Genomic DNA, 26,348 nt, shown 5'->3' with positions numbered 1-26,348 from the left:
ATCCTCATCTTATGATATTTCTTGCATTAATTTTTAGAGAGAGGGGAAGGGAGTGAGAGTGAGAGAGAGAGAAACATCAGTCTGAGAGAGGCACATCAACCTGTTGCCTCCCCTACCTGTACTGTGTCCAACTTGGTTCGTGGATAAACCTATAATCCAGATCCGTGCCCTTGACCAGGAATCGAACCCTTGAACTGTCAGTGCACGGGTTGATGCCTCAACTATTGAGCCACACCACCCAAGGCTGTGGAAGCTTTTTGTTTCTTCTCCCTGTCCTTCTCTTCTTCCTCTGAATTCGTGTCTTCTTCCTAAAGGAGCCATATTCAATGGGTACCAAAGCCTTCAAGGGGCCTCTGGTGCAGGAAGCATAGTGCTGGGCAGCCATTGGTGAGCAGGAGTGGGAGGGGCTGGATAGACCTGGCCCTGCGCTTTCAGATGTAAGTGGGATACAGCTCAAAGGTTATAGAAAGAATGTGAGTTATTAGTTATAAAGTCGTAGAGCATTCCCGGTCAAAGACCATGCATATCAGCCATGTTATCATTGGCTATAAATATACTATAAGTCCCTTTGCTATCTGTTTCAGGCAGGTTTCAGGAAGGGTCGTTGATAAATGCTGTTTGCCATCTCAAAATAATCCTTAAAGCAGCAGTTCTCAATCTGTGGGTCGCGACCCTTTTGGGGGTTAAACTACCCTTTCACATAGGTGGCCTAAGACACCTTGCATATCAGATATTTACATTTGATTCATTACAGTTAACAAAATTACAATTATGAAAATTATTTGATAGTTGGGGGTGACTATAACATGTCAGTTGCGGCATTAGGAAGATTGAGAACCACTGCCCTAAAGGCAAGCAGCTTTTCCTTTCTCCTGTGGGCTCCAAGGCAAGAGAATCCCCGGCAGAACTGGGAGAATCCTCTCCATGGAGAGGTCTGTTCCCCTCATCAGAGTTCACAGAACAGAAATGACCCAGTGTTTTTGATTATTGATTTGAGATTGAGAAGGAGAAGCATCGATCCTTCCACTTACCCGTATTTTCAGGCGTATAAGACGATTTTTGAAACAAAAAAAAGGCAACCGAAAATCGGGGGCAAAAGACCAAAATTGCACAAAAATTACCTGCAGATCTTGACAGCAAAGTAAGTCTTTTCTTTGAAGTGGGGGGTAGTCTTATACAGCGAATATAGGCCTAAACCTATGTTTTAACCGTAAAATTAGGGGGTCGTCTTATACGCCAGAAAATACGGTACTTATGCATTCATTCATTGATTGATTCTTGCATGTGCCATTCATATGTGAGTTGTATGATGGAACCCACAAACTTGGCATGCTGGACCGATGCTTTAACTAATGGAGCTACCCAGCCAGGGCCAGAGTGTGTTTTCACTGTGAAGGTCATGAGACCTGACTGCCTCCCCTTTCCTTGACTGCCCCGTTTTGGGAAAATGTGGCCTCAACACAGAGCCCCTGATTACAGTGTGGCCCCATCCCCATGGTCACCAAGACAAGGTGGGCACAGACACTTCCCAGGAAGTAGCTCTCCTAGCACTGTGGGACTATGCTCTCCAACAAAAGGTTGGTCATCCACGCATCCTTCAAACTGACTTGTGATCAAAAGGGCCACCATGGGTGAGAAATGAGTTCTATACCAAGTAACCTCACAGGGTGATGTGATCATAATTCCTAGCTGGGCAGGTATTGCGGGGGTCGAGGGGGGCGGGCGGGAATGGGGGAGAAATGGGGTGGTGATGTCCCATCCCAGGCATGTCCTTTTTAGTAAAATGTTTATGTTTTCCTTAAGCAAGTCCTGTCCATTGTATCTGTGCATCCAGCTTAACATGCCTTTGAAATAAGCACCCTCAAAAGAGCATAATCTTGCGGGACCATTGTGGCTCAGTGGTTGAGTGTCGACCTATGAAGCCAGAGGTCAGTTTTTCCACTCCCAGTCAGAACACATACTCAGGTTGTGGGCTCACTTCCCAGTAGGGGGTGTGCAGGAGACAGCCAATGGATGCTTCTCTCTCTTTAATGTTTCTATCTCTCTCTCTTCATTTCTCTCATCTCTCTAAAGCAAATAAAAATGTTTTTAAATATATGTTTTTTATTGCCTTCAGAGAAGAAGGGGGGGGGGAGAGAGAAAGAGAGAGAGAGAGAGAGAGAGAGAGAGAGAGAGAGAGAGAGAGAGAGAGAAAGAGAGAGAGCAGTGAGGTAGAAAAGTCCATGATGAGAGAGAATCTTGATAGACTGTCTCCTACTCACCCCACACTGCAGATAGAGCCTGCAACCTGGGCATGTGCACTGACTGGGAATCAAACTGTGAATCCTGGTTCATAGGTACACACTCAACCACTGAGCTGCATTGGCTGGGCAATAAAAACATTTTTAAAAAGAGAACACCATCTTGTTAACCACCGTGTAATCCTATCTGCTCCTTGCTTACTCCCACCTCATGTCATCTTCCTGATATCATCTATTTAATTTCAAATGTATAGAAGAAACTGAGCAACTGTTGTTCTCCAGAGCATAAGGGAATTCTGGCCCATGTTCCAACATGCATGGAACTTGAGGACACCATGCTGAGTGAAGTAAACCAGACTCAGAAAGTAGCCCTTGTATGAGTCCACTTAGGTGAGGCCCTCAAATCTGTGGAGGCAAACAGTAGAATGGCGGTTTCTAGGGGTTGGGAGGAGAGAGAATGGGGAGTTATTGTTTAGTGGGTACAGCATTTCTCTTTTTTGAGTGGAAGAGAGTTCTGGAGACTGGTTGCAGAGCAATGTAGATATAATTTGACACTATTGTACTGTACCCTTAAAAATGTACATTTTTACACTAGTAAATTTTTACAATGGTTAAGGTAGTAAATTTATTACACTACATTTTCCAAGTGTAATAATAAATTTAAAATAATGAAAGGTGTGTTTCTTTTTAAAAAAAACAAAAGCACCCTACTATGTACTAAAGATGGAAAAGATGGACACCTCATACACTGTGAGTATAAGTGTAAATTGGCACAGTTTGTTTACATAACAATGTGGGATATGTATGAAGAATTTTTATATGGCAATACTCTCTGAACCAGTCATTCCACTTCTAGAAATACTTTAAGGCAGTGGTTCTCAACTTTCCTAATGCCGTGACTCGTAAATACAGTTCTCCTGTTGTGGTGACCCCCAACCATGCTAGGGGTTCTCAACCTGTGGGTCGCTGTTGAGAACCGCTGCTGTAGAGCCTAGCACCATCAGAAAACACAGATATTTACATTATGATTCATAACAGTAGGAAAATTACAGTTATGAAATAGCAATGAAAATAATTTTATGGTTGGGGTCACCACAACCTGAGGAACTGTATTAAAGGGTCATGGCATTAGGAAGGGTGAGAGCCTATGGCTTAAGGGAAACAACCTCAAATGAAGGCTAACTCATATGTTAGAATGTTTGTTCTATTTTCATAAAGAACTAGGAATAAGTGAAGGTTCAAAGGTGGCTGAGGACAGCAGAGAGGACCCTGCATTTTCAGGAGGGCTCACAATTGACTCCACAATTTATTTTGTCTTCCCCAAGGGTACAGACTGGTGAGCTGAAGGGGAAACTTGAAATCCCACTGCTGACACCATGACCTCAGAAGCTGATGGGATCTGTCCAGGTGAACTTCCTTCTTTCTGACTGATTCCTTCTTATGCAATGGAATTGAGGAAAGTGCCTAGAGGATGGGTTAAACCACACAGGAATGAAGAACCTCAAAGGGGATTGATGAGTGACCTTGAGCCCCTAAGAGGCACCAAGGATAGTCCCCTCAACCAGGAGTCTATGTGGGGGACGTACTTCCTGGCTCTCTCCTTCCTTCCCCTGCCACCCATCCAATCAACCCAAAGAGTCCAGGACAGCCCATGGGAGGTGGGACTTTTTGCCCCTGAGCCTGGAACCTGCTAGTTCCAGCTGGAACCTTTTTCCCACCCCGATGTGTTGGGGCCCTGACCAGGGCTCCCAATTATAAACACATGCTTACCAGAAGTGATTGTCTCAGGCAGAACATCTTCTCTTGATCTCAAATACCCCCAACCCCCTGAGAGGCCCGCATTGTTATTTACCTCAGCTATCCACACCCCACGCAAGACATACACAGATGCAGTGCTCTGGGTTCCCTCCCTGTAAACCCTGGTTTCCTTTCTCCCTCAGCGGGTGAAACAAGAAAAGAAAAAAAATGCCCCTCCACCCACCCAAATGAACACTGCGCTGCCTAAGCAACCAGATCACCCTCCCAGGAGAGGAAAGTCCTTTTCCTGTTGCAGCATAAGGAGGAGAGGACAGCTCAGAAGCCAGCATCTGCTGAGCAGGCTCCCGGGTCTCCCGTGGGGTCAGAGGTGCCCATGGGAAGCTGTGGCCCCTGAGACCAGCCTGGGGGTATGGGTGGTGAGCTGATACTGATTGATCACAGGATTAGAGTTGAGGCTCCAACCCCCAACCACCTGAACACACCCCTCCATGCCCACCTTGGAGCATCTGTGAGAAACAGGAGGAATCCTCTTTGCCTGGTAGTTTTACTCCATCAATGGCTGTGATCTGAAACTTTACTTTTAAAATTAAAAAAGTCTCAGAGGTAACCTGTAGGGTAGAACACAAAAATCACATGAATTTTTGAAACATATGGAGGCTTCATACTCACGTAAGGAGACGTCTGATGCCACCTGTGAGCTTTCTGCTTCTTGGCTTTGGGCCTTCAGTTGTGCTGAGTTTCCCTTTCTTTTTCTGTGAAAGACGAATCATGTCCCTTTTGTGTATATGGCAGGAAACATATTTACATCCTGTCTCTGCACACACAAAACATACAGCAGTCCCCAGGCCCTTATCTGCACTTCCATAGTGTCCCAATTCCTGGGAGTCACATGTTTTTATACTTAATTTTTAAAAAATGTTCTGATTTTTAAAAGGAGAGAGACAAGAGTGGGGGAGGAAGAGTTGTGTTGTCTCCCCCTCACTCGTAAGGCGGGAGCCCATGGGTGTGCACAGAGGCGGGGCGGGCAGTGTGGCAGGCTTGCATGCCCTGGATGGAGGGTGAGCTCCCTAGGGCTCCGCGTGGCTCCTCGGGTCTCCTGGCTGGGGATGTGGTCCCTGCTGCCAGGTGAGGAGCTGGCCCTGGGCTGATTCGAGGACCCCCTGGAGGTCAGCAAGGATGCCCCCTAATGGACATGAACTCTTTAAGCCAGACGATGCCAATGATCAACCAGGTCAAGTTTGAGGATGAGCCCGACTTGAAAGATCTCTTCATCAAGGTCGACGACCCAGAGAGCCGCCACTGTCGAGACTGTCATCACTTACAGAGTTGCCACCCAGACATCACATGGGGAATTTGACTCCAGCAAAATGGAAGTCAGGAGGCCGTACCAGGACTTCCTGTGGTTGAAGGGAAACCTGGAGGAAGCCCACCCCCCTCTGTTTATCCTGCTGCTGCCAGAGAAGTCCTTGGAGAAAGGCATGGTGGAGCGCTTTAACGACGACTTCACCCAGACGAGCAGGAGGGCCTCCAATAAGTTTTTGAACCGGATTGCCCACCATCCAACTTAAACGTTCAGTGAAGACTTCAAAGTCTTCCTTACCGCACAGGTTGGGGAGCTGTCCTCCCACAGGAAGCAGGGGCAGGAGCTGCTGAGCAAGGTGGGCCAGGCGGTCTGAGCTGTCGCCTTGTCTACAAGAGGCGTGAGGAGCCGCCCCGAGGAGTTCATGGAGATGAATGACTTCATCGAAGCCTTTAGCCAGAAAATGAATGTGATCGATAGGTGACCAGATCGTCCCACTTTTGGCGGGACAGCCCTGATTTTTAACAATTTTCCCTGCATCCCACGGCGTTTTAAAAAAGTCCCGATTTTTGGAAAGATTCTTTAGAAAAAATCGGGACTTTTTAAAAATGCCGAGGGATGCAGGAAAAATTGTTAAAAATCGGGACTGTCCCGCAAGGAGTGGGAAGATCTGGTCACCTTATCTATAAGGTATCTCAGAGAATTTACGAGGAGGAACACGAATATTTTGGTGAAATGAAAGAATATGCCCCATTCATGCCCTGTGGTCAGAGTCAGAAGAGGACCTGGTGAACACTCTGGGCGGCGGCACCAGCTGCCTGGACCAGTGCTGCCAGGCCACCGAGTGGCTTCTGTGCGGCTTGTCTGAGGCCCTACTTGGTGCACCAGAACGTGCTCTAAGGTGAAATGCTCATGGGCGTCATGCAAAGGAGAGACCACCTCCAAGCAGAACTGGAATTCAAGGTGGAAGCTTTGACCTACAAGAAGGCAGGCACAGACTTGGTGAGCTTTCACGTTTCACAATGTGATTGCTTCAACTCATTTGTTATCTGAGACTTTTCCTGGCAACATAGAGCCCCATTACCACTTGCTTAGAAGCATTCAGCCAAAGGCACTAAAATTTCTCCCAAAATTAAAATTAAAAATAATAATAATAATAATAATAATAATAAGGATGCCAGTGAATTGGATTAGGGTCCTACACCTATGACCTCATTTAACCTTAATTACAAAATACAGTCACAGGGGACCTGTCCAGGTTTGCTCAGTGGTTGCGCAACCAACCACCCATGAAACAAGAGGTCCCAAGTTTGCTTCCTGGCCATGGCCCATGTCCAGGTTTTGGGCTCCATGTCCTGTAGGGAACCCTCAGGAAGCAGTCAATAGATGATTCTCTCTCATCAGTGTTTCTATTTCTCTATCTTTCTCCCTTCCTCTCCCTTCCTCAATAAAAACATTTTTAAAACTTGAATTTAATAATACAGTCACATGGGGGGGGGGGTCAGAGCTTCACCATATAAAGTTTGGGGAACAGGCAGCACCAGATGACTCAATCAAAAATACCCCAAATATTTTTTAAAAAGTCCCCAGGTGACAGCTGCTCAAGATGATAAACATTTAACCTCCTTGTTTATACTCAGCACCATTTATGTTCTACCACAATTTCTTCCAACCTCATGGTTTTTTCTATCCACCTAGAGGACAAAGACTTTGTTGATGCCATTGAGTATTTAATGGACCCAGGGGACAAAGGGAAACTGCAATGCCTGCTGAGGGATGAATCCTGGGAGAGATTTGTGACTGCGGCCAAGCTGTCCAGGTAACCTCCAGGGCATGCCTGTATCATCACCCCAACTCCCCTGCAGACAGATTCCTCTGGCAAGCACCCTCCTCCAGGCAGGATCCTGAGCTTGAGGCTGAAGAACTTCCTTCTCAACAGTCCATGAGCAACATTTCCTTGGTATCATTCGTTGGCAAAGAAAGGCCCCAGGTTGAGAAGAGTTGAGGCCTGCAAGGGAAGGTTAAGTGACCTTGAACAGGTTACTTAACCACTCTCAGTCTTATTCATCTGTCCTACTCCATTGTGAGGAGAATGAGATCATGCCTCTAACTGTTTAGCCTAATGACTGACACATGGTAGGTGGGCAGTTCACATGAACTTTAGAAAAGATGCTGGGAATACACTGGGCCCAAGCATCTTCTCATTGGATGTGAGGGCCTCGCAGGATGTCCTCTGGGACAAGCCAGAAAATGTTGGCACAGTTTGTGTCTCTGGGGATTGTGGCTAGAGAGCCTGCTCTCCCTAAGAAAGGGATTGCACAAGCTCTGCAGGGTCCTGCTGGTCTGGAACGGGGAGAGCTGCAGTTAGGTTGCACCATTTTGGGTGGAATCTTGTTTGTATGTCTGCCTGGCTCTGCGGCTCTGGGCTTATGTCATCTCCCTCATCAATGAAATAGCAAGTCCATCTGATAGGACTCTGGTGAAGGCTTAGGGGTAAACTGCAGAGTCAAGGGCAAGGAAGCAAATGCAGTCATCCTGTCCGGAGGCCCAGAGAGGCCTGGAGCAGGATCAGAGTCCGGGGTCTGAGAGCAAGGGTGATCCAGGTGGGAGGACTGGTAGGAAGGCGTGGCAGCGGGGCTGGACTAGAGTGAGGCAGCTGGACACAGTACTGAGGAGGCCAGGGCCCTTATAGAGGGCTGTGAAGGAGCGGGGTCAGCTTTCTTCCTTCCCTGATTTGATCACCTCTCTGCTGGGGGCAGAGGTCCCTGGGTGATCATGTGCTCCAACCCTGTCTGTGAGCTGGAGGGCTCCTGACCTCCCTGTGGGACCATCTTCTCTGCTCCATGGAGTAATGCTGAAGGCAGTATGGCTCAGTGACTGCTTCTGGTCAGAATGGGGGCTGCCAAAATGGTGTGATCTGAGGGATTCTGAGTAGATGCATATGTTACTACCATAGAGTTCGGGCTTCTTGCACCAGGTCATCCAATCAGGGGTCTCAGCTTTAGCAATTTATGTACCTGCTGTAATTAATCCCCTGTCTTTCTTCATTGCAGGGATAAGGCAGATGCAATATTTGCAGACTTGAGCCAGCTGGAAGCACTCATGGCTGTGGAGGACAAAGACATGCCCTCAGCAGACCAGCTGCATGGGGAGAGCTTTATGAAGGAGTTTCCTCAGGTCAAACGGGACCTTGAGGAACGCATAGGAAAGCTCTACACACTTGCTGATGAGGTTGACAAGGTGCACAGGGACTGTACCATCTCCAAAGTGGCGGCCTCTTCCACCGGCGCTGCATCTAGCATTCTGACCATCACTGGCCTGTGTCTGGCACCTGTGACAGCTGGAGCTAGTCTGGTGCTTTTGGCAACTGGGATGGGACTGGGCCTAGCAGCTGCTGTGACTGGTGTGACTGTGAACATTGTGGAAGTATCAAAGGATGCGTCAGCAAAAGCCAAAGCTAGCAGCCTTGTGTCAACTGGCAGTGACACAAAGAAGTTGGTTGTGAATGTTGTAAGTCGCAGAACGCCCAAAATTGCTTTCTTAGCACGGAAGTGCTTCCAATCCCTGCAAGGCGTTGTGAAGAATGCCCGTGCCTTCCAGCTGGCCAAATCCAATCCTCTCTTAGCAGCCAAGGCCACGCGCTTCATGCGCACGGGGGCAGTCTCAGCCAGAAGCGGCAAGCAGCTGCAGGAAGCTTTTGGAGGCACTGCTCTGGCCATGAGCAAAGGAGCCAGGGTCTTTGGTGCAGCCATGGCAGGTGTATTCCTTCTCATGGATGTATGGGGCCTGGTGAAGGAGTCAATTCACTTACATAAGGGCGCTAAGGCTACGTCAGCAAAAGAGTTGAGGCAGCAGGCCCAGGAGCTGGAGAAGAGGCTGGAACAACTCACCCTCGTTCACGAAAGTCTACAGGAGAACCTGACTCCATGATCCCCTGACGGTGCGGGGAACAGGGTGTGTGGGAGACAAAGGCGTGGACTTGACATTGTTAGAGGGGAAAAGCCGTTGAGATAAAATGGATGGAACTGCATGGGAAGGTGTTGAGCACAGCGGAGGAGGGGTTCATGCAGATGGCAGGTGGGTCAAAGAGAAGGAAGGAACCTGGACCTGAAATCAGGGAGGAGAGGGGACATGAGAGTTTAGGGGATAAGGGGAGCTTTTTAAAATTTTTTTTAAATTTATTTTGTTACATAATAAATCTTTATTGTTCAGATTGTTACAGGTGTTTCTCTTTTTCCCCCCCAGTAGCTCCTCTCCACCTGATTCCCCACCCCCACCCCATGCCCTTACCCCCTACCACTGTCTTCATCCATAGGTGTAAGATTTTTGTCCAATCTCTTCCCACACCCCTCAGATCCCCTTCCCCCCTAGAATTGTCAATCTACTCCCCTTCTATGTCCTTGATTCTATTATATCCACCAGTCCATTCTGTTCTTCAAATTTTTTATTCACTTGATTTTTAGATTCACTTGTTGGTAGGTATGTATTTTATGACTTTTTGTTGTTCATAGTTTTTACCTTTACCTTTTTGTTCTTCTTCCTCTTCTTAAAGAATACTCTTCAGCATTTCATGTCATGCTGGTTTGGTGGTGATGAACTCCTTTAGCATTTCCTTATCTGAGAAGCTCTTTATCTGACCTTCAATTCTGAGTGATAGCTTTGCTGAGTAAAGTAATCTTGGTTGAGGGTTCTTGCTGTTTATCACTTTGAATATTTCTTGCCACTCCCTTCTGGCTTGCATAGTTTCTGTTGAGAAATTAGCTGACTGTCATATGGGTACTCCCTTGTAGGTAACTAACTGTTTTTCTCTTGCTGCTTTCAACATTCTCTCTTTGTCTTTTGCCTTTCGCATTTTAATTATCATGTGTCTTCTGTGGTCCTCTTTGAATTCCTCTTGTTTGGGGTTCTGTGCACTTTCTGGACTTGCAAGTCTATTTCTTTCACCAGGTAGGGAAAGTTTTCTGTCATTATTTCTTTCAATAGGCCTTCATTATCCTGCTCTCTCTTTTCTTCTGGCAACCCAAAAATCTGGATGTTGGTACATTTAAAGCCGACTCAGAGCTACTTACACTCTCATCACACTTTTGGATTCTTCTTTTTTTCTGCCTCTCTTGTAGTGTGTTTTTTGTTTCCTCATATTCTAGATCTTTGGTTTGACTCTTGGAGTACATTGATCTACAGTTGAGTTTCTGTATATTCTTTATTTCAAACAGTGTATGCTTAATTTCTGACTGGTCCTCTTCCTTTTTTTTTTTTTTTTTTTTTTTTTTTTTGTATTCTCATTAAGGTCCTTGAAAGTCTCTTCAAGTTTCTCAGCAGTTTTTAGAATATTCTTGAGTAACCTTATAAATGTGATTCTGAACTCTGTGTTGTCCAGTAGTTAACTTTCCTCCATCTATCCCATTCGTGGCATGCTTCTGTGTCTCTGCATTTTGGTTGCCTTCCTGTGTTGATAGAGTTGCTTTTTGTGGTAGGTGACCTATAGGGGCCAATAGCTCAGCTTCCCCAATCACCCAAGGTGGTTGTTCTTGGTACACCCCTTTGTGGGCTGAGTGCAGTCTCGGTGTAGTTAAGCGTTCATTGCTGTTGGTACATCGGGAGGAATTGACCTCCATGCCAATTGGCTGTGAGGACCCGCTATGTTTATCATGGAGAACTGCTGCTCTGGAGACACACATATGGTGTAGGCCTTGTTTCAGTGGGGCTTTGGTGCTCACTGAGTCTGCCTCCCAAATGTGTCCCTTATGGATGTGAGGAGTTGAAATCTGGTGTCTCACACTGAGCACTAGGTAAACTGGCTTCTGAATCTCCAATGGGGTGCAGTTCATCTACTGTCTGAGGCCACCCTGCAGGAGCTACAGAGAGAACCACAGTCCTCTCCTCCCTGCTTGGAGCTTGGAGGCTTTGGAGCTGTCTGCACCAGGTTACAAGTTTGCTAGGTTAAACTGCAATAGAGAAGGCCATTCATATGCAAAAGCCGCTGTTTAGGGCTTGGGTGTGTTTGTAGATTGTGCAGGGCAAAGTCTCAGGGTGTCACTAGGCTAGGGAGTGGCAAACAGTGATGGTTGCCAATCAACTATTTCTGCCTCTCTGACCATGTCACGAAGTCTTGTGCCCCAGCACAGCAAACAATTATATTTGCACACAGCTCTGCAACCAAGCCACCCTCACTTTCCGACCTGATGGCAGACAGCCCAACTTCTTTCCAGAAACTGGATTTCAGAAAGATTGGGAGCTTGTTTCTCTTTGGGTTAAAAAAAAGCAATGCCCTCTGTCAGCTGTTGATCTGCCTCCAGCCCGTAGCACATGCGCTCCCTCCCCTCTTCAGTTTTTTAGCGCTTGTGCCCTGAATGTCACCCATCTCTGCCTTTCAGCGTTTCCAAGTCCCTGAGCTCCAGTGCAGTAAACAATGATTGTTTCGCACGCACCTCTGCAAAAAAGTCACCCTCACTTTCGGACCCAATGGCCAACAGACCAGCTTCTCCCCATAGGCGTCTGGGTACCCACATAACCCCAGAAACTGGATTTCTAAGTGATCAGGAGCTTGTTTCCTTTCCGGTTGAAAAAAAGCCATGCACCCAGTCACCTGCCACCAGCCCAATTCATGTGCCTTCTTACCTAAGCTTTTCAGCGAGGTGGGAAATTAGTTTTTTACCTATGCTGCCATCTTGGGAAGCATTATCCATATTTGCTGGACAAAGAACCCAGGAAGATATAAAAAGAAGCCTCCTGCATGTTTCTGCACTCAGATTTGGAAAGTTATTCCCTGAGTCTGCTGGTATATTAAACAGCGTCCCTTCTCATCTTTAAACATCAGTTGGATTTTCTTTGGTCTTCTGCAACAGAAGGAACTACAAAAGCAAATTCCGGAAACTGTCTGATATGGCCTGAAATAGGAGCAGGGACCAAGGCAATGCAAGGAAGCCGTGAGCCTCTGCTGTACACAGGGAGGTACTCATCATTGGGATAGAAGACTGACTAAGGGGGACTTTGGGGGAGGATGAGAGAGGAGGGTTCTGGGGACTAGCCTTTGGGGTGGAGACAGAAATTTGCCCAGGGTCCCTCTGTGTGTCTGTGGCAAGTCTTCCTTCTAGAAACCGGAGGGAGACAGGATGGGCTGAGTAGAGATAGATCTAGAAGGACAGACCTGGGGTTGCTGCAATAAGGTGTGAGCAGGCAGGGCGGTGCTGGCACAGGGTGGAGCTAGCCTAGGGTTGGCTAAGTGCTTGATCCCAAGCTTTTCAGAACCGGGGCATTTGCTTTCGTTTTTGCTTTCCGGGTGCCTTGGCCGCAGGTGTGTCTGGTGTTTGTGCAGGCACAGCACAGAGGGGTTCCGCACAGCTACCAGGAAGTGGGTCTTATTCCAAATCAGCCAGAGGGAGACACTTGGTAAGTTGGGAAGGTAGGTGACCCTCATCCCATTCTCATCCTCACAGCACTTTCTAATACAAGGATATTGTCCCTCTTTTATACATGAGGAAAATTGAAACTCAGGGGGATCAGAGTGGAGTAATGAGCCCAAGGGTGCACATAAGCAGGGGCAGAGCCTGGTTTGGAATCCAGGTTAGTGTGAGGGTTCCTGTCTTCCCTGAGCTCTTTTCAGTGGAGAGGAAGGGAATACTACTCAGGTGGATACCCAAGGACCCCTCCAGCTCAGCACAGTCTTGGGCTACCTGAGACAGGAGCCAGTGACTGCAGAGGAGGGGAATGTAGGGGGATGTGGAGGAGGCAGAGGAGGGGGATGTGGGGGGGGGGGGATGTGGAGGAGGCAGAAGAGTGGGAGGTGGAGGGATGTGGAAGAGACAGAGGAGGTGGGTGTGGGGGGATGTGGAGGAGGCAGAGGAGGGAAATGTGGGGAATGTGAAGGAGGCAGAGGAGGTGGGTGGGTGAAGATATGGAGGAGGTAGAGAAGGTGGGTGTGGGGAGATGTGGAGGAGGCAGAGGAAGTGGGTGTGGGGGGATATGGAGGAATGAGGGGGTGGGGGACTGTAGGTGAGTAAGAATCTCAGTTCCTTGTGGTCTGGATGTCCCTGGGGCTGCTGCTGAGGCTGAAAGGGAAAAGGATTTCCATGAGACTGCATGTATCCAGGCATTGTTTCATCCACCCTTTGACCTTAATACCTATCTCTGTCGGGAAACTGAGGCCCAGAGAGGGGATTGATTTGCCCTGGATGCCAGGAAGGGAGACTGAGCAGGAAGGTGGGCGGGCTCTGCCTCACTGCTTGTTCGGCCCTCGTTGAGGACCTTGGGGGGATGGGAGACATGAGAGGTGGTCCTGTGTGCTCAGGGTTGGGGAGAAGCCCGGACCTAGAGTGTGAGGCAGGAGTGTGGTATGACCCAGGTTTCCTTCTTAAAGCACCAACTGTGGACAGAGAACAGCCAGAGGAGACTAGCCCAGCTCCCTGTGTCTGTACAGCAGAGACACACCTGGGAGCTGCTGTGGCATTGAAACCACATCTCCCTCCTTAGCCACCAGCATCAGGAGGTGCGGGCCTCTATTCTGACCTCAGGAGCTGCCAGGTTCTGGGCAAGCCCCTTCCCTGAGAAGGATTTGTTCCTGTGTCTCCCATGTTTAAAAATTTGGGTTCACTTTCTCCTGTTGATGTTTTGGCTCCTGTGTACTGTGCACAGCGAGTCACCTGTGGTCCACATACCTGCTGGACACAGTGGCCCATCCTCTTGTGGTCTGAGTTCACTGATGGTAGCCTTTTCATTTTGTAGTTTTGAAGAGGTCAAATCAATCAAAGTTTCCCTGTATGCTTCTGGAAATTGTGTCTTGATTAGCAAAGTTTCTGCAACTCAACATAAGTTTTAATATCTTATCCCCTCCCCCCACCACACTTTTATTGTTATTGTAGTTTTTAATTTTGTAATCCTCACCTTATGATATTTTTTCATTGATTTTTAGAGAGAGTGGAAGGGAGGGGGAGAGAGAGGGAGAGAAATATCAGTCTGAGAGAGGCACATCAACCTGTTGCCTCCCCTACCTGCACTGTGTCCGACTTGGTTCATAGATAAACCTATAATCCAGGTCCATGCTCTTGACCAGGAATCAAACCCTTGACCCTTAAGTGCACGGGCTGATGCCTCAACCATTGAGCCACACCAGTCAAGGCTGTAGAAGCCTTTTGTTTCTTCTCCTCGTTCTTTTCTTCTTCCTCTGAATCCGTGTCTTCTTCCTAAAGCAGGCATATTCAATGGGTATCAAGGCCTTCAAGGGGCCTCTGGTGCAGGAAGCATAGCGCTGGGCAGCCATTGGTGAGCAGGAGTGGGAGGGGCTGCATAGACCTGGCCCTGTGCTTTCAGATATAACTGGTATGCAGCTCAAAGGTTATTGGAAGAATGTGAGTCATTAGTTGTAAAGTCGTAGAGCATTCCCGGGCAAAGACCATGCATATCAGCCATGTTATCATTGGCTATAAATATACTATAAGTCCCTTTGCTATCTGTTTCAGGCACATCTCAGGAAGGGTAGTTGATAAATGCTGTTTGCCCTCTCAAAATAATCCTTAAAGCAGCAGTCCTCAATCTGTGGGTCGCGACCCTTTTGGGGGTTAAACGACCCTTTCACACAGGTGGCCTAAGACACCCTGCATATCAGATATTTACATTATGATTCATAACAGTTAACAAAATTACAATTAGGAAAGTTATTTGATAGTTGGGGGTGACTACAACACGACCGTTGCGGCATTAGGAAGGTTGAGAACCACTTCCCTAAAGGCAAGCAGCTTTTCCTTTCTCTCGTGGCTCCAAGGCAAGAGAGTCCCAGGCAGAACTGGGAGAATCCTCTCCATGGGAAGGTCTGTTCCCCTCATCAGAGTTCACAGAACAGAAATGACCCAGAGTGTTTTTGATTATTGATTTGAGATCGAGAGGGAGAAACATCGATCCTTCCACTTACTTATGTATTCATTGACTGATTCTTGCATGTACCATTCATATGAGTTGTATGATGGAACCCACAAACTTGGCATACTGGATCGATGCTTTAACCAACAAAGCTACCCAGCCAGGGCCAGAGTGTGTTTTCACAGTGAAGGCCATAAGACCTGACTGCCTCCCCTTTCCTTGCCTGCCCCATTTTGGAAAAATGTGGCCTCAACATAGAGCCACTGATTACAGTGCAGCCCCGTCCCCATGGCCACCAAGTCAAGATGGGCACCTATACTTCCCAGGAAGGAGCCCTCCTAGCGCTGTAGGACCACGTTCTCCAACAAAAGGTTGGTGATCCACGCATCCTTCAAACTGACTTGTGATCAAAAGGAGGACCATGGGTGAGAAATGAGTTCTATACCAAGTAACCCTGTGCCAGGGTGAGGTGATCATAATTCCTAGCTGGGCAGGTCATGGCAGGGATAGGGGGGTGGAGGGAGAGTGGTAGGTAGTGTCCCATCCCAGGAATGTCCTTTTTAGTAAAAAGTTTATGTTTTCCTTAAGCAAGCCCTGTCCATTGTATCTGTGCATCCAGCTTAACATGCCTTTGAAATAAGGACTCTCAAAAGAGCACAATCTTGTGTGACCATTGTGGCTCAATGGTTGAATGTCAACCTATGAAGCCAGAGGTCAGTTTTTCCATTCCCAGTCAGAACACATACTCAGGTTGTTGGCTCAATTACAAGTAGAGGGTGTGCAGGAGGTAGCCAATGGATGCTTTTCTCTCTTCAATGTTTCTATCTCTCTCTCTTCATTTCCCTCCTCTCTCTAAAGCAAATAAAAATATTTTTTATTTATTTTTATTTTTATTTTTTTATTGATTATTCACAGAGAGGAAGGAAGAGGAATATATAGATGGAAACATTGATGAGAGAGAATGCAGTCCCCCACCTGCCTCCTGCACACCCCCTTACTGGGGATGTGCCCACAACCAACATAAATGCTCTTGACCAGAATAGAAACTGGGTCCCTTCAGTCCGCAGACCAACACTCTATCCGGTTTCGGTTAAAAAGATTTTTAAAATATATGTTTTTTATTGCCTTCAGAGTAGAAGGGAGAGAGAGAGAGGAGAGAGGTAGAAAAGTCCATGATGAGAGAGAATCATTGATAGATTGCTTCCTACTCACCCTACACTGGGAATGGAGCCCGCAACCTGGGCATGTGTGCTGACTGGGAATCAAACCATGACTCCTTGTTCATAGATACACACTCAACCACTGAGCCCTATTGGCTCGGCAATAAAAACATTTTTAAAAAGAGAGCATCATCTTGTTAACCACCCTGTAATCCTATCCCCTCCTTGATTTCTCCCATCTCATGTCATCTTTCTGACATCATCTACTTATTTGAAAATGCCTATAAGGAACTGAGGAACTGTTGTTTTCCAGAGCATGAGGGAATTCTGGCCTATTGTTTCAACATGCATGGAACTTGAAGACACAATGCTGAGTGAAGGTAACCAGTCTCAGAAAGTAACCCTTGTATGAGTCCACTTAGGTGAGGCCCTCAAATCTGTAGAGACAAACAGTAGAATGGCAGTTTCTAGGGGCTGGCAGCAGAGAGAATGGGGAGTTATTGTTTAGTGGGCACAGCGTTTCTCTTTTGCGAGAGGAAGAGCGTTCTGGAGACTGGTCACAGAGCAATGTAGATATAATTTGACAATATTGAACTGTACCCTTAAAAATGGTCAAGGTGGCAAATTTTATGTTGTGAATTTCTTTAGTGTAATAAAAATTTTTTAAATAATTAAAGATGTGTTTCTTTAAAAAATAACCCCCCTAGTATTAACTCGAAGATGGAAAAGATGGACACCTCATACACTGTGAGTATAAGTGTAAATTGGTACAGTTTGTTTGCATAGCAATGTGTGATAGGTATAAAGAATTTTCTTATGGCAATACCCTCTGACCAAGTCATTCCACTTCCAGAAATATCTTAAGGGAAACAACCTCAAATGCAGGCTAACTCATATGCTAGAAGAGTGGTTTTGTTCTATTTTCATAAAGAACTAGAAACAAGTTAAAATCCAAAGGTGTGTGTGTTGGGGGCGGGTGGCGGTGGGGGACTGCGCAGGGTGGAAGACAGGGAAGAGGACCCTGCATTTTCGGGAGGGTTCACAATTGACCCCACAATTTGTTTTCTCTTCCCCAAGGGTACAGACTGGTGAGCTGAAGGGGTAACTCTGAGATACCACCTCTGACACCATGACCTCAGTAGCTGATGAGTTCTGCCCAGGTAGTCAACTTCCTTCTTTCTGGCTGATTCCTGCTTATGCCCTAGAATTGAGGGAAGTGCCTAGAGAATGGGTTAAACCACACAGGAATCAAGAACATCAAAGGGGATTGATGAGTGACCTTGAGCCCCTAAGAGGCACCTAGTGCAGTTCCCTCAACCAGGAGTCTTTGTGGGGGACCTACTTCCTGGCTCTCTCCTCAGGCTGCTCACTGCCTTCCTTCCCGTGCCACCTATCCAATGAGCCCAAAGAGGCCAGGACAGCCCATGGGAAGTGGGACTTTTTCCCAGAACCTGGAACATGCTAGTCCCAGGTGGAAACTTTCCCCTCCATAGAATCTATTCTACTCCCTCCACACACACCCCCCCCCCCTCGACCCAACTGTGTTAGGCCCTGAACTGGGCTCCCAATTATAAACACATGCTTACTAGAGGTGATTTTGTCAGGCAGGAACTTCTTCTCTTGATCTCAAATACCTTTAACCCCCTGAGAGGCCCACATTGTTATTTACCCCAGCTATCCACACCCCACGCAAGAAATATACAGAAGCAGTGCTCTGGATTCCCTCCATGTAAACCCTGGTTTCCTTTCTCCCTCAGTGGGTGAAACAAGAAAAGGAAAAAATGCCCCTCCACCCACCCAAATGAACACTGCGCTGCCTAAGCAACCAGATCACCGTCCCAGGAGAGGAAAGTACTTGTTTCTGTTGCAGCATAAGGAGGAGAGGACAGCTCAGAAGCCAGCATCTGCTGAGCAGGATCCGGGGTCTCCAGTGGGGTCAGAGGTGTCCATGCAAAACTGTGGCCCTTTATACTAAACTGGGGGTGTGGGTGGTGAGCTGATACTGATTGATCACAGGATTAGAGTTGAGGCTCCAATCCCAACCACCTGAAGACACCCCTCCATGCCCACCGTGGAGCATCTGTGAGAAGCAGGAGGAATCCTCTTTGCCTGGTAGTTTTACTCCATCAGTGGCTTGTGATATGAAAGTTTACTTTTAAATTTCAAAAAGTCAGGAGAAACCAAGATGGCAGCATAGATAAACACCAAAATTGAAGCCTCGCACAGCAATTTACAAAATACAACTAAAAGTCAAAACAGACATCATCCAGAACCACAGGAAAGCTGACTGACTGGAAATTCTACAACTAGACGGTAAAAGAAAACAACAAGGGAAATCAGAGGAGCTATAAAAACCTGAGGTACGGAGATAAGGGTGCCCGTGTGCAGAGAGGACAGAGCCGGAGAGGACAGGGCAGTTGAGTTCCTGGCTTGTGTTCTCTATTGGGAGAAGATAAAAGCTTCAGACTGCACTGAACCCCAGTTCTGACTGCACTGAACCCCAGTTCCAGGCGAGACCCTTGGGACCCAGGCTCATACTGAGGGTATCTAGGCTGTGAGGCAGAAACTCAGAGGAGTGGTGAAAGGCAGAGCTCCGGAGGTGCGCACGTGAATGCTTGCAGAGGGAAGACTGTTGACTGTGCCCTGGGTTGCCCTAGTGGGAAGGAGACAGTAGCTCTGGACTGTGCTGAACCCCAGTTCCAGGCAAGAATATTGAATTCAAATTCATTGGGGAAGAGACTAGACTGTCTGGCAGAGGGCAAAACTCAAGGGTGCCTTTCTCTCAGAGGTGCTTGCAGCGAGTACTGAGGGACACTGAGACCCAGGAACCTCATAGGGTGGGGCTGATGAGAAGCCAAGGCTGTAGGCTCCACCCTGAAACTTCCCCATCCAAGCTGAGCACAGAAGCTTTTGCAATTTTGCAAGTCTAGTGGAATAAGGCTGTCTTCTGGAGTATATACAGCTGATCTTCACAGCCAATTGTCCTGGAACTCAACTCCTCCTACTGATACCAAACAACAATCAAGACTTAACTACAACAAGGCTGTACACACAGTCCACAAAGGGGTGCACCTAGAATGTCCATCTCAGGTCACTGGGGAGGTCGAGCCACTGGCCCATATAGGACACCTAGCACACAAAGCTACCCTACCAACTGAGGAAGCAGTTAAAATGTGGAGACAAAGAAACAAATCACAAATGAAAGAAATGGATAAAAACAAATGACTGGAGATAGAGTTCAAAACCACGGTTATAAGGATTTTCAAAAATTTCCTAAAAAAGGCCGATAAATTTAGCAAGACCCTCAAGGATATGAGAGAGACCCTCGAGGATATGGAAAAGGACCAACTAGAAATTAAACATACACTGACTGAAATAAAAAATATTATACAGAGACCCAACATCAGACTAGAGGAACACAAGAATCAAGTGAAAGATTTGGAATACAAAGAAGCAAAAATTACTCAGCTGGAAAAGCTAAAAGAAAAAAGAATTCAAAAATTTGAAGATAGTGTTAGTAGCCTCTGGGACAACTTTAAGCGTACCAACATCAGAATTATGGGGGTGCCAGAAGAAGAGAGAGAGCAAGACACTGAACACCTATTTGAAGAAATAATGACTAAAAACTTCTGCCACCTGGTGAAAGAAATAGACTTACAAGTCTAGGAAGCACACAGAACCCCAAACAAAAGGAATCCAAAGAGCACCACAGCAAGACACATCATAATTAAAATGCTAAGAGCAAAAGACAAAGAGAGAATATTAAAAGCAGCAAGAGAGCCAAAACCGGTTTGGCTCAGTGGATAGAGTGTCAGCCTGTGGACTGAAAGCCCCAGGTTCAATTCTGGTGAAGGGCATGTACCTTGGCTGCAGGAACATCCCCAATAGGGGATGTGCAGGTGGCAGCTGATCGATGTTTCTCTCTCATCGATGTTTCTAGCTCTCTGTCCCTCTCCCTTCTTCTCTGTAAAATATCAATGAAATATATTTTAAAAATAATAAAATAAATAAATAAAAGCAGCAAGAGAAAAATAGTTAATTACCTACAAGGGAGCACTCATATGATTGTCAGCTGACTTCTCAACAGAAACTATGCAGGCCAGATGGGAGTGGCAAGAAATAGTCAAAAGGATGAATAGCAAGAACCTACAACCAAAAGTATTCTACCCAGCCAAGCTGACATTCAGAATTGAAAGTCAGATAAAGAGCTTCACAGATAAGAAAAAGCTAAAGGACTTCATCAACACCAAACCAGTATTATATGAAATGCTGAAAGGTATTCTCTAAGAAGAGGAAGAAGAAAAAGATAAAGATAAAAATTATGAACAACAAATACATATCTATCAACAAGTGAATCTAAAAATCAAATGAATTAAAAATCTGACGTACAGAATAAACTGGTGAATATAATAGAATCTGGGGCATAGAAAGGGAGTGGACTGACAACTCTTAGAGGGAAAGAGATGTGCAGGTGCGGGAAGAGACTGGATTAAAGTTGTGCACCTATGGATGAGGACAGTGTAGGGGAGGTAAAGAAAAAGGGTGGGATAGGAACTAGGTGCAGGGGAGCTATTGGGCAAAAAAAGAGAAACAATTGTAATAATCTGAGCAATAAAGATTTATTTATTTTTTTTTTTTAAAGAAAAGAAATAAAAACAAGAAAGAGCCCCCCCCCCAAAAAAAAAAAAATTAAATAAATAAAAATGAGTTTTCTTTAAAAAAAAATTTTTTTTTTTTCTTTAAGTCTCAGAGGTAACCTATAGGGTAGAAGGCAGAAATCACATGAATTTTTGAAACATATGGAGGCTTCAAACTCAGGTAAGGAGACGGCTGATGGGTGGCCTTGGACGCTACCTGTGAGCTTTCTGCTTCTTGGCTTTGGGCCTTCACTTGTCCTGAGTTTCCCTTTCTTTTTCTGTGAAAGAAGAATCATGTCCCTTTTGTGTCAGCAAACACATTTACATCCTGTCTCTGCACACACAAAACATACAGCATTCCCCAGTCCCTTATCTGCAATTCCATAATCTCAAAATCCCTGGGAGTCTCATGTTTTTATACTTAATTTTTAAAAAAGGTTTTGACTTTTAAAGGGAGAGAGATAAGAGTAGGGGAGGAAGAATTGAGTTTTCTCTCCCTAACTCATAAGGACACCAGTCAGGCGGGAGCCCAGGGTTCTGCACCGAGGCAGGGCGGGCAGTGGGGCAGGCTTGCATGCCCGGGATGGAGGGAGAGTTCCCTGAGGCTCCACGTGGCTCCTCGGGTATCCTGGCTGGAGATGTGGTCCCTGCTGCTGGCCGAGATGCAGATAAGAAAAAGCTAAAGGAGTTCATCAGCTGGCCCTGGATTGAGATGAGGACCACCTGGAGGTGTTCAGCAAGGATGCCCCCTAATGGACATGAACTCTTTAAGCTCGTCGATGCCAAGGTCCCCTTTGTCGATGATCAACCAGGTCAAGTTTGAGGATGAGCCGGACTTGAAAGATCTCTTCATCAAGGTCGACGACCCAGAGAGCCACGTCACCACCATTGAGACTGTCATCACTTACAGGGTCGCCACCCAGACATCAGGTGGGGAATTTGACTCCAGCGAATTGGAAGTCAGGAGGCCGTACCAGGACTTCCTGTGGCTGAAGGGAAAGCTGGAGGAAGCCCACCCCCCTCTGATTATCCCGCCGCTGCCAGAGAAGTCCTTGGAGAAGGGATGGTGGAGCGCTTTAACGACGACTTCACCCAGACGAGCAGGAGGGCCTCCAATAAGTTTTGAACCGAATTGCCCACCATCCAACTTGAACATTCAGTGAAGATTTCAAAGTCTTCCTAACCGCACAGGTTGGGGAGCTGTCCTCCCACAGGAAGCAGGGGCAGGGGCTGCTGAGCAAGGTGGGCCAGGTGGTCCGAGCTGTCGCCCTGTCCACGAGAGGTGTGAGGAGCCGCCCTGAGGAGTTCATGGAGATGAATGACTTCATCGAAGCCTTTAACCAGAAAATGAATTTGATCGATAAGGTATCTCAGAGAATTTACAAGGAGGAATGCAAATATTTTGGTGAAATGAAAGAATATACCCCATTCATGCCCCGTGGTCAGAGTTGGAAGAGGACCTGGTGGACACACTGGGCGGCAGCGCCAGCTGCCTGGACCAGTGCTGCCAGGCCACCGAGCGACATCTGTGCAGCTTGTCTGAGGCCCTGTTCCCCGGTGCACCAGAACATGCTCTAAGGCGAAATGCTCATGGATGTCATGCAAAGGAGAGACCACATCCAGCAGAACTGGAATTCAAGGCGGAAGCTTTGACCTACAAGAAGGCAGGCACAGACCTGGTGAGCTTTCACGTTTTGCAATATGATAGTGTCAACTTCTTGGTTATCTGAGACTTTTCCTGTCAACATAAATCCCCCTTACCATAATAATAATAATAATAATAATAATAATAATAATAATAATAATGACAGTGAGATTGGATTAGGATCCTACACAGATGACCTCATTTAACCTTAATTACAAAGTACAGGGGACCTGGGCAGGTTCACTCAGTGATTGAGCATCCACCCATGAAACAAGAGGTCCCAGGTTCGCTTCCTGGTCAGGGCCCATGTCTAGGTTTTGGGCTCCATGTCCAATAGGGGACCTGCAGAAAGCAGTCAATAGATGATTCTCTCTCATCGTTGTTTCTATTTCTCTATCTTTCTCCCTTCCTCAATAAAAACATTTTCAAAACTTGAATTTAATAATACTCCTCATAAAGAGTCAGAACTTCAACATATAAAGTTTGGGGAACACACAGCACTAGGTGACTCCATCAAAAGTCCCCCAGATTTTTTTTTTTAAAAGTCTCCAGGTGACAACTGCTCAGGAAGATGAACATTTAACCTCCTCGTTTATACTCATCACCATTTATGTTCTACCACAATTTCTTCTAACCTCGTGGTTTTTTCTTTCCATCTAGACAGTGAAGATTTTGTTGATGCCACTGAGTATTTAATGGACCCGGGGGACAAAGGGAAACTGCAACACCTGCTGAGGGATGGATCCTGGGAGAGATTTGTGACTGCGGCCAAGCTGTCCAGGTAACCTCCAGGGGATGCCTGTATTGTCACCCCGATCTCCCCTGCATGCAGATTCCTCTGGCAGGCACCCTCCTCCTTGTAGGATCATGAGCTTGAGGTTGAAGAACTTCCTTCTCAACAGTCCATGAGCAACATTTCCCTGGTATCATTCATTGGCAGCGAAAGGCCCTAGATTGAGAAGAGTTGAGGTCTGCAAGAGAAGATTAGGTAACCTTGAACATGTTACATAACCAATCTCTGTCCTACTGATGTGTTCTATTCCATTGTGAGGAGAGTGAGATCATGCGGGTAAACTGTTTAGCCTAATCACTGACATATGGTTTGGGGCAGTTCACATGAGCTTCAGAAAAGTTACTGGGAATAGACAAGACCCAAGCATCTTCTTGTTGGACGTGAGGGCCTCACAGGACGTCCTGTGGGACAAGCCAGAAAATTCTGGCACAGTTTGTGCCCCTGGGGATTATGGCTAGAGAGCCTGCTCTCCCTAAGAAAGGGATTGCACAAGCTCTGCAGGGTCCTGCTGTCCTGGAAGGTGGAGAGCTGCAGTGAGGTTGCACCGTGTTGGGTTGAATCCTGACTGTATCTCTGCCCGGCTCTGGGGCTCTGGGCTTATGTCATTTCCCTCATCAATGGAATAGCAAGTCCATCTGATCAGACTCTGGTGAAGGCCTAGGGATGAACTTCAGGGTCAAGGCTGAGGAAGCAAGTGCAGTCATCATGTCTGGAGGCCCAGAGAGGCCTGGAGCTGGATCAGAGTCTGGGTTTATGGATGGAGCAAAGGTGGTCAAAGTGGGAGGACTGGCAGGAAGGCTTGGCAGCGGGGCTGAACTAGAGTGAGGCAGCTGAGGCACCTGGACACAGCACCGAGGAGGCCCGGGGCCTAGTAGAGGGCTGTATGGGGGCAGGGGGCACATTTCTTCTTTCCCTGATTTGATCCCCTCTCTGCTGGGGGCGGAGGTCCCTGGGTGATCATGTGCTCCAACCCTGTCTGTGAGCTTATGGGCTCCTGACCTCCCTGTGGGACCCTCTTCTCTTCTCCATGGAGTAACGCTGACCAGAGGGAAGGCAGTGTGGCTTCCGGTGAGAATGGGGGCAGTCAATGTGGTGTAATCTGAGGGATTCCTAGTAGATGCACAGGTTCCCACCATAGAGGACAGGACTTCCTACACCAGGTCATCCAATCAGGAGTCTCAGATTTAGCCATTCATATACCTGCTGTGGTTAATCCCCTGTTTTTCCTGATTGCAGGGATGAGGCAGATGCACTCTATGCAGACTTGAGCCAGCTGGAAGCACTCATGGCCGTGGAGGACAAAGACATGCCCTCAGCAGACCAGCTGCATGGGGAGAGCTTTATGAAGGAGTTTCCTCAAGTCAAACAGGACCTTGAGGAACGCATAGGAAAGCTCTACACACTTGCTGATGAGGTTGACAAGGTGCACAGGGACTGCACTATCACGCAGGTGGCGGCCGCTTCCACAGGCGCTGTGTCGGGCCTTCTGACCATCGCTGGCCTGTGTCTGGCACCATTCACAGCAGGGGCTAGTTTGGTGATTTCAGGAGCTGGGGTGGGACTGGGGGCAACAGCTGCTGTGACCGGTGTGACTGCAAACATTGTGGAAGTCTCAAAGGATGCATCAGCAAAAGCCAAAGCCTGTCGCCTTATGTCAACTGGCATTGACACACAGAAGGTGGTTGTGAAGGTTGTACGTCGCAGCACGCCCAAAATTACTTTCTTAGCACGTAAGTGCTTCCAATCTCTGCAAGGCGTTGTGAAGAATGCCCGTGCCTTCCAGCTGGCCAAATCCAATCCTCTCTTAGCAGCCAAGGCCACGCGCTTCATGCGCACTGGAGCAGTCTCAGCCAGAAGTGGCAAGCAGCTGCAGAAAGCTTTTGGAGGCACTGCTCTGGCTATGAGCAAAGGAGCCAGGGTACTGGGTGCAGCCACGGCAGGCGTATTTCTTCTTATGGATGTAGCGGTCCTGGTGAAAGAGTCAATGCATTTACATAAGGGTGCAAAGTCTCAGTCGGCGAATGAGTTGAGGCAGCAGGCCCAGGAGCTGGAGAGGAGGCTGGAACAACTCACCAGCATTCATGAAAGTCTACAGGAGAACCTATCTCCATGATCTCCTGGTGGTGCAGGGAGGAGGGAGCAGGGTATGTGGGAGACAAAGGCGTGGGCTTGACATTGTTAGAGGGGAAAAGTCAGGGAGATAAAATGGATGGAACTGCATGGGAAGGTGTTGAACGCAGCAGAGGAGGGATTTATTCAAATGGCAGGTGGGTCAAGAAGGAAGGAACCTGGACCAGAAATCAGGGAGGAGAGGGGACATGAGAGTTGGGGGGATATGGGGAAGCTTTTTAAATTTATTTTTATTTTGTTATATAATAAATCTTTATTGTTCAGATTATTACAGGTGTTCCTCTTTTCTTCCCCCCATAGCTCCCCTGCACCTGATTCCCCACTCTACCCCATGCCCTTAACCCCTGCCACTGTCTTCATCCATCGGTGTAAGATTTTTGTCCAATCTCTTCCCACACCCCTCAGACCTCCTTCCCCCTGAGAATTGGCAGTCTACTCCCTTTCTATGTCCCTGATTCTATTATATTCACCAGTCCATTCTGTTCTTCAGATTTTTTATTCACTTGATTTTTAGATTCACTTGTTGGTAGGTATGTATTTGATGTCTTTTTGTTCATAGTTTTTACCTTTACCTTTATCTTCTTCTTCCTCTTCTTAAAGAATACCCTTCAGCATTTCATGACATCCTGGTTTGGTGGTGATGAACTCCTTGAGCTTTTTCTTGTCTGTTTATCTGACCTTCAATTCTGAATGATAGCTTTGCTGAATAAAGTAATCTTGGTTGTAGATGCTTGCTATTCATCACTTTGAATATTTCTTGCCACTCCCTTTTGGCTTGCATAGTTTCTGTTGAGAAATCAGCTGACAGTCATATTGGTACTCCCTTGTGGGTA

The 26,348-nt window shown here is 47.0% G+C and overlaps 4 protein-coding genes and 2 pseudogenes across 9 annotated transcripts in view; all 6 read left to right on the top strand.

Moving 5' to 3' along the window:
• The window catches only part of LOC311618979 (apolipoprotein L2-like), a gene marked incomplete at its 3' end in the record, with an annotated part of 60,242 nt that extends 50,551 nt beyond the window's left edge, over positions 1 to 9,691 (top strand). Inside the window, exons 1-3 of one of the 2 annotated variants that reach the window (XM_084876827.1) lie at positions 3,560 to 3,647; positions 6,997 to 7,117; positions 8,352 to 9,453. In XM_084876827.1, coding sequence (XP_084732953.1) covers positions 3,617 to 3,647; positions 6,997 to 7,117; positions 8,352 to 9,228 — 1,029 coding nt within the window. In that variant the 5' untranslated portion in view covers positions 3,560 to 3,616. Of the gene's footprint in view, positions 1 to 3,559; positions 3,648 to 6,996; positions 7,118 to 8,351 lie in introns of those variants that run through there. The other variant, XM_084876826.1, reaches the window with a different exon arrangement.
• The window catches only part of LOC311618990 (apolipoprotein L3-like), a 64,192-nt gene that overhangs the window by 17,882 nt on the left and 19,962 nt on the right, over positions 1 to 26,348 (top strand). The gene's annotated exons all lie outside the window — the stretch shown is intronic.
• Positions 3,846 to 6,987, top strand: LOC311618981 (sorting nexin-7-like; annotated as a pseudogene). The gene is made up of 2 exons: positions 3,846 to 5,767; positions 5,977 to 6,987. The product of its transcript is annotated as a sorting nexin-7-like (transcript).
• On the top strand, positions 12,307 to 26,105 carry LOC311618987 (apolipoprotein L3-like). Its single transcript, XM_084876852.1, has 4 exons — positions 12,307 to 12,687; positions 17,388 to 17,470; positions 23,253 to 23,373; positions 24,622 to 26,105. The coding sequence occupies exons 2-4, from the start codon at positions 17,440 to 17,442 to the stop codon at positions 25,496 to 25,498; spliced, it is 1,029 nt and encodes a 342-aa protein (XP_084732978.1). The 5' UTR covers positions 12,307 to 12,687; positions 17,388 to 17,439; the 3' UTR covers positions 25,499 to 26,105.
• The window catches only part of LOC311618985 (apolipoprotein L2-like), an 87,687-nt gene continuing 74,639 nt past the window's right edge, over positions 13,301 to 26,348 (top strand). Inside the window, exon 1 of the mRNA XM_084876841.1 lies at positions 13,301 to 15,521. The gene's annotated coding sequence lies outside the window, so the exon portion shown is untranslated. The remainder of the gene's footprint in view (positions 15,522 to 26,348) is intronic.
• Positions 17,480 to 22,697, top strand: LOC311618980 (sorting nexin-7-like; annotated as a pseudogene). The gene is made up of 2 exons (XR_014797044.1): positions 17,480 to 18,479; positions 21,055 to 22,697. The product of XR_014797044.1 is annotated as a sorting nexin-7-like (transcript).

The sequence above is a fragment of the Pipistrellus hanaki genome (genome assembly GCF_964339955.1).
Source record: "Pipistrellus hanaki genome assembly, chromosome: 3".
In the NCBI taxonomy this organism is placed as follows: domain Eukaryota; kingdom Metazoa; phylum Chordata; class Mammalia; order Chiroptera; family Vespertilionidae; genus Pipistrellus; species Pipistrellus hanaki.
The sequence above is the reverse complement of the archived record's forward strand: the minus strand, read 5'-3'. Positions and strand labels throughout refer to the sequence as shown.

Coding starts and splice junctions, on each gene's coding strand:
- LOC311618987 (XM_084876852.1), top strand. CDS start 17,440: ATGACCTCAGTAGCTGATGAGTTCTGCCCAG. Junction 17,471..23,252: donor AGCTGATGAGTTCTGCCCAG/GTAGTCAACTTC, acceptor CTTTCCATCTAG/ACAGTGAAGATTTTGTTGAT. Junction 23,374..24,621: donor ACTGCGGCCAAGCTGTCCAG/GTAACCTCCAGG, acceptor TCCTGATTGCAG/GGATGAGGCAGATGCACTCT.